The sequence below is a fragment of the Anabrus simplex genome, chromosome 8 (genome assembly GCF_040414725.1).
Source record: "Anabrus simplex isolate iqAnaSimp1 chromosome 8, ASM4041472v1, whole genome shotgun sequence".
In the NCBI taxonomy this organism is placed as follows: Eukaryota; Metazoa; Arthropoda; class Insecta; order Orthoptera; family Tettigoniidae; genus Anabrus; species Anabrus simplex.
In genome coordinates this window covers 216180658-216201355 of record NC_090272.1, presented here as the reverse complement: position 1 = coordinate 216201355, position 20698 = coordinate 216180658, and the positions used below count along the sequence as shown (strand labels likewise).

The following is a 20698-nucleotide window of genomic DNA, read 5'->3' as shown; positions in this document are numbered from 1 at the left end:
TTAATCTCAAGTTTGCGCTCAAGAGAGAGAGAGAGAGAGAGAGAGAGAGAGAGAGAGAGAGAGAGAGAGAGAGAGAGAGAGAATTTTGTCTTTCTAGGTATCTGGACACTGTTCATACTCATTTTGTGGCTCCTTACCTTTCCCGAGCACAAAGATTGTGGACTCAACCACAATGCACAAAACACACACACGGACATAAGAGTGTAACTTCTTTATGTTCTAAAAATTAAGTTTCTGTACAACACAATAGTACACTGACACGCTTGCACAGCGTACAATAATATAACGAATTATGACAAATATTGCAAAGTTTTATAAACACTAGTATCACATTTGAAAAACAGAAGGAAACTTTAGGGATGTGTGTACGCACTGTTGACAACGTTGGTAACTTTATTTTACGAACTCGTGTGGGCTAGGCAGTTAGCATTTTCATTGGTATTATCTTCCCGCTATTTTTTGCCTCAATGATTTTTAAGTTAAGTTTCTTTTCAAGAAGTAATTACTCCAAAGAAGGCAAATGAATCGATGTTCATTAAGTATTAGTAATATATTTGGGACAAAATATCAATCGGAATTTGGCAGTTTAATGTGACTTTTGGTAGTAATGATGCTTTCCAACACTAGTGTTAACTATATGTACCTACTATTCTTTGTTGCCGTAGTTAAATTCCTGTAAGGGCAACAGATGGCAGGCATGTACTAGTTTTCTAACCCCAACAACACGACTTGCGATTACGAAGACGGGTGAGAGAGAGTGGCATATTGCGCATGCGTAAATCACGGATATTCGTTTCCGCAATATCCTGGTCTTGTCTGCGTGTTGGTCGGCATCTCCCCGCACCTCACCACACCCTTCGCCAAGGTACGGACGGAGATGTGGCCTTGCATGGCGGGGTGCATTCCAGACGAGTATCCAGGCAGGACTTCGCGCGGCTCGCTTGAATTGAAAGTCAGTACGAGTATATTACGGATAGATGAGCGTAGCAAAGGCTTCGAGATTGACAAGGCAGTTGTGAAAATTAAGTAGTTAAGTACAATGTGATATAAACTGGAGGTTCATTGCTCCATTGCGCTATACCAGAAACCGCCACTACTACAGACGCTGTGAACTCGGCCATTTCTCGTCATCTATAGGCGTGGAAATAGCTTCCTCATGTGAACGAATTATCGTTCGGCTGGACTGGGCAGCGATTGCCCCGAAATAATTAGAGGATAACTGTTGCCAACAATTTTCTCATCAACTGGCATCGTGTAAATTAGGGTCCATGTTTCACAACCATATAGAAAGAGGGAGAAAACAAGAGCTTCAACAAGATGGACCTTTGTGTTGTTTCTTATTGCTCTGTACTTAGAGATCGTGGTGAGTTTTTTCATGGCAAGTCTCACTAAGTTGATCCATATTCTGCCTCACAACTTCCCATGTCACGGACAGTTGATCCAAGATAGAATCGTGTACTACCTCAAGTCCCCTTAATTTACCTGTGAATTGGATCTGTGCTCCTCGGTCATTAGTAAACCATAATCAATGATTAATAAATAACATTTCACCTATTGTAGTGTAATCTGAATTGAATTTAATTTGGTATCACTGTTGTTTGCAGGCCGAAGCTCCAGAAGCGGTATGTGATAGCTATTGGCTTGGTACTGCTGATCTGCGCGGCACTGCTTGTGGTGCAGCTCATCTACCAGCTGTCTGCAGCCAAGAAGAGATCGGCCCTTGATAACAAATTAATTCCACCCAACCCGGAAGTCCCTCTGCCACCGTCCGGGTCCATCGAACACCGGTTTACTAAATCCGCCGTCTGTTCTGATGGAGCACCATGCTCCGAAGTCGGCAAGTATGTCACATTTAATTCTGTAGTGTTCCTTCCAGCTATACTGTAGTCGGCCTGAACAACATCATTCTGTTAACGACTGGCGTCATAAACATTATCTCCCTAGAACGAATGCAGGATTTGTAATGTTGCAAAACAAGAAACGAATGTGTGTAGTTCGCTCAACTTTCTCGTTGACGACCGGCAACTCAAGGGTTAAGCAGTATACTTGGAGAAAATACATTACAACCTCGCCTCACACCACTACTCTCCAGTGGCAGCCCGGTGTATATTAGCGCCTTATAGGATTTACTAAAACTGCTGTAGCCAGAGTTGCTAACTCGTTTACTGCACTCGACACGTAGAAAGACTGAAGAAGTGTGGAAGATACCGGTTTGACAACATCTCCACACCAAACAAGGATCCCTTACAACTCGTTAACTCAGTAGGGTGCAAGGTGTGATTGACAGCTGGCTTCCAGCTCGCTTACAGGAGGCCGTCATGTTTTGTCACAAAGTATAACATCTCCCGACAGTAACCAGATTTATGACTGCCTACAATGGCCTCTGCTGTAACCATATAGCAAATGGCTATTGACCAATAGCATGCTTGTGTCAGACCACGTGGAGCAGTTCAAAAGCGTGCCGGTCCTGAAGCCGGTTCGCTTGTCAGGTCTCCAGTGTTGCACAGCTGCACGCAGTTATGTCCAGTCTCGCTGCTCACTCTGAGGCTAAGTAGTAAAAACGGTGAGTTGACAGCGCTGAATCTCAAGTTGGGGAAATCCCAGCACCCAGAGGACAGGAATGTAAATACAGCCGGCCAGCTAAGGTTCAAAAGCGTGCCGGTCGTTAACTAGGAAATTGCAAGAACTATAATAAGGCTGTGGTTACGAAACAACTAGTGGCTAGCGCTACATTTTGTAAGCATGGTTCAGTGCTGAAGTGTTTGAAATTCTCATTTTGTCACGCTCGAGCTGGCGCTATGTAGCGCTAGTAAAGCGAGTAAACTGTCCACTGTCGGTTTAGTCGCGCCAGTTGAAGCTTGTCAGCAGAGTTGTTATGGATTGCGAAAAATGAATAAACGAAGACAATTAGATTTCATTCCATTCCAACCAGATTTTAACATTTTCAACGAATTATGCATAATATGGAAGAACATATTGAAAATACGATATTATTATATTATATTATATTCCGAAATATTTTAATTTCATCAGTATCCTTACCTCAGTGTTACTGCATCTCGTAAAATAGAATGTTTTTCTGTGTCTTGTAGTAAGGCCTTTTATATTATGTAAAATATAGTAAAGTATAACTGGCCTCACTCGATAATATTCGAGAAAATTTTTTGTTTGTCGACATTAAGCATTCTATGCAAATGATGGAATTCAGAGTTCACGCCGATTTTCATAAAATGGGTCCACCGAATACCTTCTTTGTCTTTGTAAATACCTACATTTCAGAAAGCTGTTTTCATATCCAAATAACTCTTCACCTACAGAGAAGTCTATCGCTTGTAAAGAACTCGCTCAGACTGGCATCCAGTCAACTATCGAGAACAAGCGCGAAAGCGTCCACTAGCTCCAAGAATGTTAAGGCGCTAGTAGAAGCGAGATGTTCCGTAACCGCAGCCTAAGCATGGGTCCTATATCATACGCGTTTGGAGATGTGCGCAGGTGTTCAATGATGGTAATGTTGTTTCAAGAGGAAGTACTACTGAGCAACATTTTTTCTTTAACACCAATTAAAAAAGGAAAACCTGAGCGAGTTGGCCATGCAGGTAGGGTCGCGTAGCTGTGAGCTTGCATTCGGGAGATGGTGGATTAGAAGAAGGTTCTCTGTAGTTTCCTATTTTCACACCAGATAAATGGTTGGGCTGTACCTTAATTAAGGCCACGACTGCTTCCTTCCAACCCTGGCCCTTTCCCGTTCTTCCGTCGCCGAATACTTTTGGTGTCTTAGTGCGACGTTAAACTACAAAATATAAAGGAAAATGAAGAATTCCAATCCTTCGATAGATGAAGGTCTGAGCAAAATTAAGGACAGGGCCACGAAGGGCATGGAAAAAAGACTCCATTGACCTCGTAGTCGGAAGTGAACCAGAATTGACCAAGGGAGGACGGATATGGAAGATACACTCGAGGAAGTGGAATAAATGCCAGACTCGGCTAGAGGACTCACTGGTCACCAACTCACACTCCCAAATTGAGTTCCCCTGGAATCCCATTTTAGTCGCATCTTACGACAGGGATGTATGTATGTATGTTTAGTCATCAGCCCGAAGGCTGGTTGGATCCTCAACAGTTCCGCCATGAGCTGTCATAGATGGCCTAGGCATCACTGAAGAGGCGTACGAGGGAAATGAGGAGTGAGGTAGTTTCCCGTTGCTTTCCTCACCGAGCCAGAAGTTGCTATTACAAATCAGTCTGCCAAGCCCACTGAAATGCATACACCAACCGACCCTATGAGCAATATTTTCACACCATTCGTAGCAGGGACTGGCTGCGTAAGGAATGGCATTACTAGCATCGCTCATACCTCAGTCACTTTCATTTTGTCAAAGCCAAGGATAAGACAGAGACAGATCAATGAAAGTAACAAAATTGCTCTAGCCCATACCAGAAGACTTAGTGCACTGTAAACACTAGGTCCCGCCAGCAAAGGCATACGACAGGGATATGGAGACAAAACATGATGGCCTCAGTTACTGGAAGCGAGCTGGAAGCCAGCTGTCTATCACACCCTGCACCCTGCTGAGTCAGTGAGTTCTAAGTGATCCTCGTTTGGTATGGAGAGGTCGCCAAACCACTTTCTTCCACATTCTCTTCAGTTTTTTTTTTTTTTTTTTGTTTCGAGTGTAGTGTAGTGATCCTTTTAGCATTATTAATAGTAATATAATAATACCGTAATATTATTTTAAATTTTTTTTTTCGCCTACATAGGACTACTTACTCAGGTTTATGGAGGTGTTTATTCTTGTCAGCCCAATACTGTTTCATCCTTTCTGAACGTAATTTTCTTCCTGCTTCTGGAATAACTTTTCATATTCTCTGCTTGTTGATTTTTGTCTTTAGTCTAGTGTGTGTTATCTTTCAGTAAGTATGTTCAGGGTATTTGTTTTCTATCTTAAATCTTCTATTGTAATATGGCAATTCTCTCGTGTCTTATTTCAAGTTCTGTGATCCATCTAATATTATTCTTAGTCTTACTCTTCCATAATTTTTATATTATTTTTCTACCGATTCTAAATCCATAATAAATAAATAAATAAATAAATAAATAAATAAATAAATAAATAAATAAATAAATAAATAAATAACTCAGTTTACAGTGAAATGACAAATAATGAAGTCCATAAAAATGTTGTATTTTTGTTCTGGCTCTTTTGGTGCTAATGAGGTAGACTGTTTGGCAACTCCGACTACAGTAGACGTTGTATATCCTATAAGCCGCTAATAGACACTGGACGCCACCGGAGACTATTGGTGTGAGGAGAGGTCGTCGTGTTTTGCTCTGAATAAATCTCCGAACACACGTGTTATACAGGGCCCCTATTTATTAGAGATGAGTCAGCGGATACATAGGATCTGTAATTATACGCAGTAATGTAAGAATGTGTTTGTTTTGATGGTGTTTTTACCCATTAAAGAACATGAGTTCATTAGGTGGACCAGTTTTTAGTCTAACTATGGCAATGCCTCTCATACAACTATTCTTAAATTTCCTACAGAATAGAACATTAGAAGAGAAATCGATTAGGAATATACATCGCGATTATTTCGAAGTCCATGGCAAAACCGTAGCGTGCATTCATCATTCTGAGAATAAGTCTGAGATTAGGGAAGCCAGTTCTCTACTTCCAAACTACTCGCGTTCCTCGAAAAATATTAACTTAGATATAATATAATTGATATTGTGTTATTCCGTCAGTGTCTATGTGCTTCAAAGTGTCTAGTGATTTAGATGCAAGTGTATTTTACAATAATCTGTGCTTTGTCTGCGGAAATGTTTGGCTAGATCTTGGAGTATAACAAAACTTATAAGTGTGACAGATGGAGCAATCTGTATACTGTTACAGAAAATAAATAGTGACTTAGAGGGATTAGCTGGGTTTGTAATGCAGGGTTTTACACTACCAACACCTTCCGATTCATGTTGTGGCTATCTGTTATCAAGCAGACTGCGCCGACCTGAAGCTCGTCCATGTGGTTAAATATCAATGTTTAGTCAAAAGAGATTTTGCACTCATGTTCTTTAATGGGTAAAAACCTATTATATCTTTAGTGTCTGAACATTTCATTACTAAGGTTACTACCATTGTGTGAAGTGCTGTTATGCCATATGTCAACATTATATTAACATTACCAGGGCCGTTCATTGGGTTAACATAATCATTTCGGTGTACTTGATTTGAGTGACTCAGACGGTTAAGGCGCTGGCATTCTGATCCCAAGTTGGTAAATTCGATCCTGACTCAGTACGGTGGGATTTGAAGGTGCTCATATACGTCAGCCTCGTGTCGGTAGATTTACTGGCACGTAAAGGAACTACTGCAGGACTAAATTTCGGCATTTCGACGTTTCCGAAACTCGTAAAAAAATGTAGTTAGTGGGACGTAAAGCCAATAACATTTTTATTTCGGATGTACTTCCCATTCATTGGGTGGTGAATTTAAGAAAATGTCCACCACTTCAAAACTAAGGCAACAAGTTATGTTTCACAGTTCTCGTGAGAGCGAATAAATCGAGGAATTTTGCACCTTAATTTATTTTGAAACATTCAAAATGATGTTAGAAATATCATTTTAACAGTTTTATCATGTATTTTCATCTATCCAGCGAAGTGATTTCTACGAGTAAACGTCATTTGACGAGTTGAAATGTCTAAACAATCAGCTTGTTGGTCTCTTCTCTAGTAAAATATATGTGATTCTAGTTTATTATATGTGGTGCGTACTTGATGGCGAAGCGTTTTCATGCGTGTAAAAGTGATTTTCCCTACGATGTCGCATTTATCATATTAAATTACCGCCGTTTATACAATATGCACGTGATATTTTCGTGTTAGCCAATTCCAGCAATCCGGCTACTTCGACCGCCATGTTTTTTATATTACGGTCTGAGGATTGGAGTCGGTCTTGTCACTATACTACACAAGGGAACAGCCATACTACTTAGTTACATCACATGCCCCTTTAGCGCCACTTGTAAATATATAACAGGAAACAAGCAGTGAGCAGTATAGAGCTCTCCGTATCAAGGAAGTGAAGAGTGCAAAATGACCGCTTGTGGCCTTCCTAGGTATAACGGACAATATGCGTGTTCCCTTATCTACGGGTGTAATGTGAATGTACATAACTCTAAAAGATTAAAAGTCACAAAAGCACAACCTCGTGCGTAAAAAAAGTACGAGCGAGGAAACGCCTTGAAATTGGATAACGGTCAAAATGACCGCTCTGGCCGTTCTAGTGTTAACGGCAAGAGCGGTCTGGAGCTGTCTGAATAATCTTGCATGTGTGGAAAGTTCATCTTTGATAGAAATAATTTATAGTTTGGCTTTATTTATTGAAGTGTGAATATCTCTGCATTCTGTTTCGCATGTTTTTGTTGAAGCAAAACAGTGTATCTTACATCAGGTAAGTTAATTTTTTCTCTTATAAGAAGGCTGAGTATATTAAGATCACATTAACTAATGTTCACCACCGTAATGCACAAATTCTCGTTACAGGTTCTCACTAAGACAAATAGCTGACTAGGCAATTGATGAATAAACGTGAAGGGAGACAAGTAGATCCCAAGCAGCAAAGCTACAGAAAATTTTGAAGAGCAATATATATGTGTGCGTTTCTCTACGGGGTCGGGTATTTAGTTAATGACAGATGTTTTGCTGCCCAAGGCATTACCGACGATAATTGCTCTTCTCATCCATACGTAAGAAGGGAGGAAACAGAAATCATCCCAATGCAGAGCAATTCAGATCAGCATACAGGAAGTGTCTGCCGGCCCTGCGGTGTAGGGGTAGCGTGCCTGCCTCTTACCCAGAGGACCCGGGTTCGATTCCCGGCCAGGTCAGGGATTTTTACCTAGATCTGAGGGCTGGTTCGAGGTCCACTCAGCCTACGTGATTACAATTTGAGGAGCCATCTGACGGTGAGGTGGTGGCCCCGGTCTAGAAAGCCACGAATAACGGCCAATAGGACTCGTCGTGCTGACCACACGACACCTCATAATCTGCTGGCCCTCGGGCTGAACAGCGGTCACTTGGTAGGCCATGGTTCTCCGGGTCTGTCGCGTCATTCTGGGAGTTTTTTTTTTTTACATGAAGTGTTGACTGGGACATCAGAAAGTGATGTGCTCCTCTTATCTATGAACTATGGTTCATTCTGAAGACAGCACATCTACTGATCATTACCAATGTGATACAAATTACGAGTCACTCACCAAGTACTCTGAAAATGTTGTTGAGAATGTTGAGTACATAACAGGAATGTCATCCGTGAGGTGGGAAAGAAAATTAAATGGCACGACTGTCTGAAGGTTATTTTTGCTCAGTATTCTGTAGAGAAGAAAGGACTAACTGCATAGAAAGAAGTACAATATAGTCTCTTTATCCAGCTCATGATGTGAAATTGGTACGTGGCTGGAAAGGTATTCAGAAAAATGTTACTTCCACAAAGATAACATGAACTTTATGTTAAAGTTATAGACTGAAGTTCTCTCGACAGGGCAGTAATTTTATAGTAACGATAACGTATTTACTGCTGCCGACTTCAGTGAGGAATCCCATTACGCTAGCAAGACAAAACTTCTCTTATAGCAGTACCACATATACAGAACTATTACTATTACGCAAGAACTGAAGAGAGAAACCATGAGGCAGATATATACATAACTGATGCCTTTCATGGGACAATGAAACAGAGCTAGAAAAAGACGTATTGGTTCATGTGAATGAAAGAGCTCTTTCGAATAGAGAAATGTGACTATTTAACAGATCAGTATAAAATTCAATAATTGTTTAGTCTAAATTTTATTTCCAGCCTATGTAATAAGAATGCTTACGTAGAAAGGTTGCGTTTGAAATGGAGCCTATGATACTTCCTTAAGTGTGTTTAATTTTCTTGGCTGTTTAGATACACATCCTCATCCGTAATCTTGTAGCGTAGGCCTACACTCTCCTGTATGTTCATAAATATTGGAGGTGTATGGGTATCTCTACATGTTTGTGATTAAACAATAATTGATTTAATCATTTGCTTAAAAAGTACGAATTTCTACGTATTTTGTTTCTTCTCTTTTAAGTTAGAGTACATTGCGATTCTATAGGAAACCTCTGCTTAAGGAAACCTTATGCGCATCAAATAGTTAGGCTTTCCATCCGATATTTTAATCATCAACTCAAATAATCTGTTATACCTAATGAATAAGATCTGTGTGAAAAATTCTCATTTTCCCGCTCTATTCCGCACACGCTTACACAGCACTCCGTCTAATGAGGTACATTTAAGACATGGCGATCGCCAGTTTAACTTTCTTCGAAGATGGCAGCGTGATAGCCACGCAATGAATTATATTCTAGCTCGTTGATTACACCAAGACCGACTCCAATCCTCAGACCGTAATATAAGAAAAACATGGCGGCCGAAGTAGCCGAATTGCTGGTATTGGCTAACACGAAAATATCACGTGCATTTTATATAAACGGCCGTAATTTAATATGATAAATGTAACATCGTAAGGAAAATCACTTTTACACGTATGAAATCGCTTCGCCAACAAGTACGCATCACATATAATAAACTAGAATCAGATATATTCTACTGGAAAAGAGACCAACAAGCTGATTATTTAGACATTTCAATTCGTCAAATAACGTTTTCTCTTAGATTTCACTTCGCTGGATAGATGAAAATACGTGATAAAACTGTTAAAATGATATTTCTAACATCATTTTGAATGTTTCAAAATAAATTAAGGTGCAAAATTCCTCGATTTATTCGCTCTCATGAGAACTGTGAAACACAAACATAACGTTACCTGAGTTTTGAAGTGGTAGATAATTTCTTAAATTCACCACCCAATGAATGGGAATTACACCCGAAATCATAATGTTATTCGTTTTACGTCCTACTAACTACATTTTTTACGGGTTTCGGAAACGTCGAAATGCCGAAATTTGGTCCTGCAATAGTTCCTTTACGTGCCAGTAAATCTACCGACACGAGACTGACGTATTTGAGCACCATCAAATACCACCGGACTGAGTCAGGATCGAATCCAGCAACGTGGGATCAGAAGGCCAGCTCTTTAACCGTCTGAGTCACTCAGATCATTGCTAGTTTTTTGCTAATTGCTTTACGTCGCACCGACACAGATACGTCTTATGGCGACGATGGGACAGAAAAGGTCTAGGAGTGGGAAGGAAGCGGCCGTGGCCTTAATTAAGGTACAGCCCCAGCATTTGCTTGGTGTGAAAATGGGAAACCACGGAAAACCATTTTCAGGACTGCCGACAGTGGGGTTCGAACCTACTATCTCCCGAATACTGGACACTGGCGCACTTAAGCGACTGCAGCTTTCGAGCTCGGTGTCACTCAGATCAAGTACACCCGAAATGATTATGTTAACATGATGTTAATATAATGTTGACATATGGCATAACAGCACTTCACGCAATGATAGTAACCTTAGTAATGAAACGTTCAGACACTAAAGATATAGCCTAATAGGTTTTTACCCATTAAATAACATGAGTGGAAAAACTCTATTGACTAAACATTGATATTTAACCACATGCACGAGCTTCAGTTCGGCACAGTCTGCTTGATAACTGATAGCCACAGCATGAATCGGAAGGTGTTGGTAGTGTAAAACCCAACTAATCCCTCTAAGTCACTATTTCTTTTGTGTAACAGTATACAGATTGCTCCATCTGTCACACTTATAAGTTTTGTTATACTCCAAGATCCAGCCAAACATTTCCGCAGGCAAAGCACAGATTATTGTAAAATACACTTGCATCTAAATCACTAGACACTTTGAAGCACATAGACACTGACGGAATAACACAATATCAATTATATTCTATCTAAGTTAATATTTTTCGAGGAAAACGAATAGTTTGGAAGTAGAGAACTAGATTTCCTAACCTCAGACCTATTCTCAAAATGATGTATGCACGCTACGGTTCTGCCATGGACTTCAAAATAATCACGATGTATATTCCGAATCGATTTCTCTTCTAATGTTCTATTTCGTAGGAAACTTAAGAATAGTTGTATGAGAGGCATTGCCATAGTTATACTAAAAACTGGTCCTCCTAGTGCACTCATGTTTTTTAATGAGTACAAATACGATCAAAACAAGCACATTCTCACATTACTGCGTATAATTACAGATCCTATGTACCCACCGACTCATATAAATACACTCGCACACTTATATTCTACAAAGAAACTAACATTTATCGTCAAATTTAATAAAATTACACCGACTACATACGATAACAACAAACCAAAACAAACCCACATTTCCAACCATTTCGGCTACTCGATTCGCCATCTTTGAACGATCGAGAGTAGCATTAAGGTCTGAGGATTGGAGTCGGTCTTAGGTTTGTTCCAACACGATTCCGAATCGGTTCTGAACTGTCTGCTCATGCGCAGTAACTCGACGGGGTTCCACCATAAATGAGAATCAGTTCTAAACGGTTCTGAATTCCCAGCTTGCTGTTCCAACACAATTCGGAACTGGTTCGTAACGGTCCCGAACCGGTGAAAACGTTTCTCGGTCTAAAGCGAGAACTACACGTTCTGGTCATGCGCACTAAAAGGTTTGTTCCGATAAGAGTTCGGAACTCAATCTGCGCACTTAGATATGCAGTGTGCACTGCACTTCCTCTGTAATCCTCACGAGCGATATGACCCTACATTTCTTGAGATTTAGGAAAGTAAGGAAAATGAGTGATTTAGATAATGACAGTAACCTCTATGAGGAAAGCTTAAGTGAAGAGGATGAGTTAGATATGAACATACTTAGAAAAAAAAGAGAATGAAAATTATTTAGGTACGGTAACTAACAATTCAAACTTTATAATTAGATTAGGCCTATAATATTGAAGCCGCGGTTACGAATAGTGGAAGCCTTCGCCTTCTGCCATTCCAAGGGCCTTCATGGCCTGTACGGAGATGACTTTTCTATAATACTGAATATTTTAACTTGATTGCACAACTTTTTTTTTTTTTTTTTTTTTTTTTTTTTTGCAAGAGATTTTAATCCTAATGTAAACATATCAGTTAGGTACGGTACCTCCGTCCAGACAAGTATTGCGATTTGCTGAGCTCAGATAAATGTTTAGTTTTTGGCCGGATTACGGTCACGCATGTGTGAGTTTTCATTCGGAAGTTAGTGGGTTTGAACCCCCACTGTCGGCAGCCCTGAAGATGGTTGTCCGTGGTCTCACATTTTCACTCCAGGCAAATGTTGTAACTTACTTTCATTAAGGTCACGGCTGGTACTAGTACCTTAAAAAAATAAAGAAATTCTGCCTTCTGTAAATCCTCGCATATGAACTTGCCTTGTCCATTAATGTTCCCTGGAATGTCCTTCCTGGAACCTGTTTATGGAGGTCCCACCAAGATATGATCTCAGATCGCTGGATTCAGGGTCCAGAGTGCTAACCTTTACACTATAGTCGCTTACCCAATCAACTATGTATATGCCCACTTTCAAGCGCAAGATGCTCTGGTTATGTGGGTTGGACCCTGTCTTGAATTTTCTTTACGAATTGCCTAATTGTGATGCTGAGGGGATGTTTTTCCAAAAGGGTATAATATTTATAGGGGGAATAGGGGAAGCAGGGGTGCTGGGGTTTTCTTATTAGATATAAATAATTTTGCAAGTCATTAAATATTAAAATGTAATAAAAATGAAATTTTATGTATTAGACTTCACATCAACAGCACAAAATTTTCTTGAGAGTAAGCTAGTGAAAGGGGACAGTGTGGAGAAATATGTACAGCTATATTAAAACACAGTAGGGAGTAAAAAGTAAAATTCCAGACCTAAAATGGGAGACAGGAGAGCTCAGGATGTGTCCTTGCAGATAGGGAAAAGGGGAGATGTAAAATTAGTGAATGATTTAATACAGTATGGAGGCCTGGATAGGAGGCAGATGGGTCATTAACAGAACCTCAGAAAGTGGGGAGGGGTATAGGAGAGGGCAGTAAACTGGCGCCTTTACATTTTTGTAATTTTTGTGAACAATATACAAGAAGGATTGAACTTGCAAATTGTATGTAGAAAAGTAAACTGTTTTATGAGTTTAAAATATTGCAGGAGGATCTGGACAAAATACGGATGAATGGGATGAAAGTTAATGTTGAAAGGAGTCAAGCAGTTAGTTTCAGGAACAAGACATGCAGGAGAGTGCATAATTGCTAAATGTGGGGGGGGGGGGGGGGAGGGAGAGAAGGTGAATTTTAAATATAATTATAGATACTTAGGGGTCAAATCAGGCAGTGGTAAATCTCACTGGGGAAGACATAGGGACTATAAGGTATGTAGTCAATAAAGCATTTAGATCACTGCACATTGCAATGCATATATTAAAAAGAACAAGCAGGGGTAGGTATAAAAGAGATGGCATATTTAATACTTGTAAGACCTCAACTGGAGTATGCTTCGCAGGTAAGAGATACTTATCAAGAATTTTTGGTAAATGAATTGGAGTGGGTACAGAGGAAAGCAGGTTAGTTATGTGATGGGGACCACAGAATGACCAGCAATGTTAGTATCATGCTAAGGAAACTTGCAAGGATAAGTTTGACAGAAAGGAGGTTGAGAGTATGTACCTGGCATATACTGGTACAGGGGAAAGTGCTTGGGAGGATAATGGAAAGAGATTAAAGACTGAAGGTGTTTATGGAGGTAGGTTCGATCACAAGTTTAAAATAAGGTTACGCCAATGGCATAATAACTGGGGGAAATATTCATTTGTGGGAGGGGGGGGGGGCGAAGAATGGAATAGCTGAGCAAATGACATCTTCAATCATTTCCAAAAATATGTGCATTCATTCAAATGTAGAATGAAGTCATGGCAGAAGTAAGAAAATACTCCATTTGGAAAATCAATTTTCTAATTCTGATGTGTTAACACCATGATTCTCATGAAAAGGATCATAGACTTATTGCTTATAACTTTATATTTTCAGAACAAACAGTCCCTCAGTATGAAGATGATTCATTTTTATAACATTTTCGGGTCACTCGAGCAGTTGCTGAGAATATTGCTCAGCTGTTTCAGCGAACTCCTCAGTTTAAAAGGCACTATGGGCAGTATGAAAAACTAGCTGTTTCAGCGAACTCCTCAGTTTAAAAGGCACTATGGGCAGTATGAAAAACTATCAGCTCTAAGTCAGGTCAGCAGTGGTAATTTATAGTCGACTACGCTTCATGCATTTATTTCTCAGCAAAATGTCTATACATGTATTTTATTCATCTTTGGCATAATACATATGCATTGCTAATTTCAGGTTCTCATATTTCTGTGGTTCATGGGGCATCAAACTGCAAGTTTCAGAGATGTTGCTGACAGATTTGATGTTACCATCAGCTCTTTACGCGGGGTGCTCCAAAGAGTTGTTCTATTTTTTAGCAATCTATCTATCTATCTGCCCAAATAATCACCTGGCCTATAGAAGTTGATAAAAAGGGACAGTGAACTACATTGCAGAAAAAGAAAAAGAGAGTTTCTAGGTGTTATTGGGGCCATCGAAGGCTCTCACATAAAAATTGACAAACCAGGATTTTTTTTCTTTTTTGCTAGTTGCTTTACGTTGCACCGACATAGATAGGTCTTATGGCGACGACGGGATAGGAAAGGCCTAGGAGTTGGAAGGAAGCGGCCGTGGCCTTAATTAAGGTACAGCCCAAGCATTTTCCTGGTGTAAAAACGGGAAACCACGGAAAACCATCTTCAGGGCTGCCGACAGTGGGATTCGAACCCACAATCTCCCGGATGCAAGCTCACAGCCGCGTGCCCCTGACCGCTCGACCAACTCGGCCGGTAACCAGGAAATGACCCGGATTCCTATATAAATAGGAAAGGTTTTTATTCTATACCTACAGTGTTCCATCCATGTTTAAGTGATGCTGTATTGGGAGAGAATGGCATCGACATTATTGTAGTAAGGGCCTTGTCTCAACAGGAAATAGGCGACGTTGAGGACGATGACGATAGAGGTGCTAAGATGCTAAGAGGATGACATTTGTCAATACATTAAGAATGTAAACATAATTCATTCTTTATCTCCTCATTACAGTAATCAAGTACCCGCCAAATAAATGATTCGTTTCTCCCGCTGTCACTAGATGACGCTGATTACGCACGGAATGATTCTATTTGCGTTCCAACACGCTACAATAACGAACCGGTTCTGAACGGTACTCAGTACGCGCTTGCGCATTCACAATTGTTGGTATCGGTTCTGAACGCGTTCCGAACTCGTTTCGAACTGTGTGTTGGAACAAACCTCTTGATTACACCAAGACCAATTACAATATATCAGACCTTAATGCAGTTAACGATATTAGCTAAAATGGCGCCCCGATCGGTTTGATAAAATGTAAACATGAGCATGTGCGAAGCATCTGTTTAGTTCTTTCTGTTGGTTTGGTCTGATTAGGAAACGTTAGTGTAGTGAGGCTTTTACTGAAATTTAATTTTAAAACTGTTTTGATATATTAGGACGTGTCGATCGTATTGCATGCCTGGATGTAATTCATATTACAGGACATGCACTTACATTCAGAACACGTGTACGATTTCGTAGTTATGTCATTTATTAGGGTGCATTAAAAATTCGAGGATACATTTTTCAATAGAGAGGATGTGTTCCGTGACTTAATGAATTGTTTTAATTCCGGATTAGGCCAAAACTCAGTGTTGGTGACAAAACTAGTACATTTCTCAATTACTATACCTTTTGGGGATTTTAAAAGTGAGGTTATAACAAGTGATAGAGCTATTTATTTTATCTGTGACTGAAGATTACATTCTCTTTGTTAAATTAGAGGACAAGCTATCAACTTATATACTGTCACAGTACGAATTTACATTGCCAACGATTTGGGTGTTAGTTCTTTATAAGAAAATGCATATGCTACCAGAGAATTTCAAATTAATTCTCCTATTGATTATCTGAAGTAAAACAGATGTAGCAGTTTGGTGGATCATTATCAGAATCATTGTTAAGAGATAATTGAAATTCGCGACAAGGTTATGTTTCTAACAAATTTCTTGAACGAGGTAGTCTATTATATTTAAATGCGTATAGTAATTGAAATGTCATTCAAATAAATGTATTTCTAAAACAAGTACTGATTTATAGGAAGAAGAATTACGGTCTGGAATAATTTACCATTGGTGCTCCCTACTATATCTACACCAATTAGATAAATTTCCAGCTTCTTTGAAATCACTTAAGAAAAGACTAGGTAGACAATTGATACGTAATCTGCCACTTGGACGACAGCCTTAAATTCGGATCATTAGTGGTTGATTAATTAATTGACTGAATATAAACGGATCAAATATTCCCCCAGGATTGTTATTTTAGAATGCAATCCTATGTTACCTATTTCCTTTACCATACTAGTTCATAGAAAATATTTATATTTTGCATTATCAAAATATAGGGCATTTCTAGATAGTATTGGTCTATTACCCAAAGTAAAGTATTCTGTTCGTTATTATTGACAGCTTAGCAACTCAATACGATAATCAAAAGGTTATGTTTATGTATCACAGGCGTGTTTACATGGAACCGATGCGTCGGCCATGTTGTTTTTGTATTAAGGTCTGATATTATTGTAGATGGTCTTAATTACACCCGCCTCTGCTGATGTTTCCAGGAAGTAGTTCAGCCGTACACGAAAGCTGAATAACGTTATTTGCGTTTAAATGTGTCATTTGTTGGAGAGACACCTGTGCTTGTACTTCACCCAGATGACGTTGATAGACGAGTGTATTTGAAGGTGATATTTTTGCATCGATTAAATAGTGTCTGTGGTCCCACATCTATATATATAAAGTAGTTGTCCTGACTGACTGACTGACTGACTGACTGATTCATCATCGCCGAGCCAAAACTACTAGACATAAAGAAATGAAATTTTGGGGATATATTCATATTAAGATGTAGGTGCTCGCTAAGAGAGGATTTTTGGATATACCTTCGCTAACGGGGTGAAAAGAGGGGTGAAATTTTAAAATGAGTGTGTCTATATCTCGAATGTTTAAAAGTTCACAGATGTAAAAATTGGTATTTAGAATCTTCTTTAAAAATAAGGAAACACGTATTTTTTTGTTTTCAGAAAATCCCAATAGGAGGGGTGAAAAGGGGTGAAAATTGGGAAAATGGGTTGAATGCCCTTAATCAGGATACCAGATATTACAGACCTGAAAATTGGTACTTTTGATCTCTTTTAAAAATAAAGAAACACGTATTTTTTTGTTTTTGGAAAATCCAATTAATGGGAGGGTGAAAAGGGGGTGAATTTTTAAAATGAGTGAATCTATATCTCCAAACTTTTAAAGTTTACAGATGTAAAAATTGGTATTTAGAATCTTCATTAAAAATAAAGAAACGTGTATTTTTTGTTTTCGGAAAATCGCAATAGGAGGAGTGAAAAGGGGTGAAAAAGAGGTTGAATGCCTTTAATGAGGCTACTTATATCTCAGAAACTGAAGATATTACAGACCTGAAAATGGGTGTTTGGGATTTCCTTTAAAAATAAAGAAACACGTATTTTTTTTTGTTTCTGGAAAACCCAATTAGGGGGTGGGGGGTGAAAAGGGGGTAATATTTGAAAATGAGTGTAACTATATCTCAAAACTTTTAAAGTTTATAGATGTAAAAATAGGTATTTAGAGTCTCCTTTAAAAATAAAGAAACATCTATTCTTTTGTTTTCGGAAAATCCCAATGGGAAGTGTGTAAAAGGGTGAAAAATGCCTTTAATGAGGCTACTTATGTTTCAGAACCTGAAGATATTACAGACCTGAAAATTTGCATTTTGGATCTACTTTAAAAGTAAAGAAACACGTATTTTTCCTTTTTTGGAAAATCCAAATATTGGAGGGTGAAAAGGGGGGGGGGGGTGAATTTTTTAAAATGAGTGTGTGTAAATCTTAAAACTTTAAAATTTACAGATTTAAAAATTGGTTGTTAGAATCTCCTTTAAAAATAAAGGAACACGCATTTTTTTGTTTCCTTTAAATCCTAATAGGAAGGGTGTAAAAGGGTGAAAAATGGGTTGAATGCCTTTAATGAGGATACGCATATCTCAGAAACGAAAGATATTACAGAACTGAAAATGTGTATATGGGATCTCCTTTAAAAATAAAGAAACACGTATTTTTTAGTTTTTGGAAAATCCAATTAATGGCGGTTAAACAGGAGTGACAATTTGGGGTGAATTTTTTGAAAGACTATATCTACAGAATATCTTGGAAACGTAAAATGTTACAGACGTAAAAAGTGGGTGTTTGGTATCTCCTGTAAATGTAAAGAAACATAGGTGATTTGTTTTTGGAAACTCCACTTAAAGGGAACTCAAAAGGGGTGAAATTTTAAAATGAGAATTTTTACAGTATATCTAAACAGCTTAACATGTTACAGAAGTGAAAAATGGTATTTTTTATCTCTATTAAACATAAAGAAACGTGTATTTTTAGTTTTCGCAAATACCACTTGGGGGGTGGTGGTGGTGGGGGGGTAAAAGTGACTGGAAATGGTGTTGAATTCTTTTAATTAGGCTACTGATATCTCAAAAATGAAGATGTTACAGACGTGAAATTTGATATTTGCAATCTGCTTTAAAAGTAAAGAAACACGTATTCTCAGAAAATCCAATGAAGGGGGGTGGGGGGTGAAAGAATTGAAAAATTAATTGACTTAATTGTATGAGAATACATACATCTAATAAAAACTAAAGTTGTTACAGACGTGAAAATTCGTATTTGGACCTCCTTTAAAAAAAGGTGGGGAAACCATCTTGGAGGGCGAGAGTGTAAAGGAGTTGAATTCCTTTCATGAGGACACATAAATCAAAAACTGAAGAAGTTAGAGTCGTGATAATTGGTATTTAGAAGATCCTTTACCATTAAAGAAACAAGTATTTTTTGCGGGAAAATTCACTTAGGGGGGGGGGGGGGAGGAGTATTGTGAAATGAAGTGAAAAAAGTAAATTATTTTTATGAGGATACTTATATCTCAAAACTGAAGGTAATAGACGTGAACATTGGTGATTGGACTCTCCCTTAAACATAAAGAAACAAGCATTCTTTTAATTTTTTTTTTTTTTGTGGGGGGTGTTTGGCGGTAAATAAACTTAACGGCGGTGGGGTGTAGAAGGAGGTGAGACCAATTGATTTTACTGTTATTAATGTACCTATAAGGATCCTCCGTTGCTCAGGCGGCAGCGCACCGGCCTCTCACAGCTGGGTTCCGTGGATCAAATCCCGGTCACTCCATGTGACATTCGTGCTGGACAAAACGGAGGCGGGACAGGTTTTTCTCCGGATACTCCGGTTTTCCCTGTCATCAGCAATTCCAGCAAGACATAATAATAATAATAATAATAATAATAATAATAATAATAATAATAATAATAATAATAATAATAATAATAATAATAATAATAATAATAATAATAATAATAATAATTCGGACCGTCGTCAAATGTGCGGACCGCGCTGGAAACGGCTCCTGGACGGGTAATGACTAAGAATGCAGTCCGGCCGCGGGTTCAGTGCCGCCAAGGCACCCAATACGACACCACGCCGGATCTCCTGAAGGATTTTATCCATATTAAAAATGATTATAGGAAAAGATGGCAAAGATTTACGGACCCAACTGACCGGGAGGAATACCTGAGCCTAGACAGGGAAGTACGAAATCGATTGCTGGAAAGGAAGATTGAAAAATATGAGGAAACGTGCCGTAAAATAATAGAAAACCAGGCAGATCGGGAATTTTGGTGGATTCTCGCAGAAAACGAGTCAGATCGCGAATTTCGGCGGATTATATATCTAAAACAATAAGCATTCAATTATAAATTTCTGTATAATACCGTAGCGAAGCACGGGTATCTTGCTAGTAATAAATATAGTGAACGGTTTATACTTAGAAAGTGCTTTTCTTTCAATAGGTTGTGTTAGTGAAAGTTGCAAATTAAGATTTGAACTGTTATTTTCTACGTTTTCTTTTCTCCGTTAACGTCGCAATATTGGATTTCGTTAATTCAGTCAAGGCCGCATAGATCGAGATGCCTATCCGTAAACACGGCCAAGACGGTTGTCAGAATTTAGATTTATGCGGCACCTGCAGACAGGATTTCGAACTGGGCTCGCAAGCAATTCACTGTGAAGGCGCCCGTGAACTCTGGTATCACAAAGACTGTGAGGGCTTAAAACAAGAAGAATTTGATATCGTCAGTAGAGTCAATTGCAAATTAACATGGCTCTGCGAAAAATGTAAAACAGTACTAACGACAACGATGCAATGCAGAAAATCTGTTCGCTAGAAGAGAATATCAAAAATATTCTAGAAGTAAAAGATAAAGAGAAACCTACGAAGTCATTCACCAAAAACACTTCATCAAACCCTAGACCATCAGTTATTATGTCACAAATTACATCTCCTCGTCAGCAGTCAAACGAGGTTTTTGATCCTAAATTTAGTCTCATTGAGAACAGAATAATGATATCTATCTCGAACAGTCATATGTAGAAGGAGGACAAGGAGGATGGTCTACACAGGGACGCAGAAGAAGGAACAGCAGCAAAATAGTAATAGGCAAGAAACAAAAAGCAGATGAAG

At 38.9% G+C, this 20698-nt stretch overlaps 1 protein-coding gene across 3 annotated transcripts in view; it reads left to right on the top strand.

Annotated features, from left to right (window-relative positions):
* The window catches only part of LOC136878998 (scoloptoxin SSD14), a 437789-nt gene that overhangs the window by 319679 nt on the left and 97412 nt on the right, over positions 1–20698 (top strand). For all 3 annotated transcript variants that reach the window (XM_068228921.1, XM_067152675.2, XM_067152674.2), the window contains one exon: positions 1605–1841. In XM_068228921.1, the coding sequence (XP_068085022.1) occupies positions 1605–1841 (237 nt within the window). The remainder of the gene's footprint in view (positions 1–1604; positions 1842–20698) is intronic.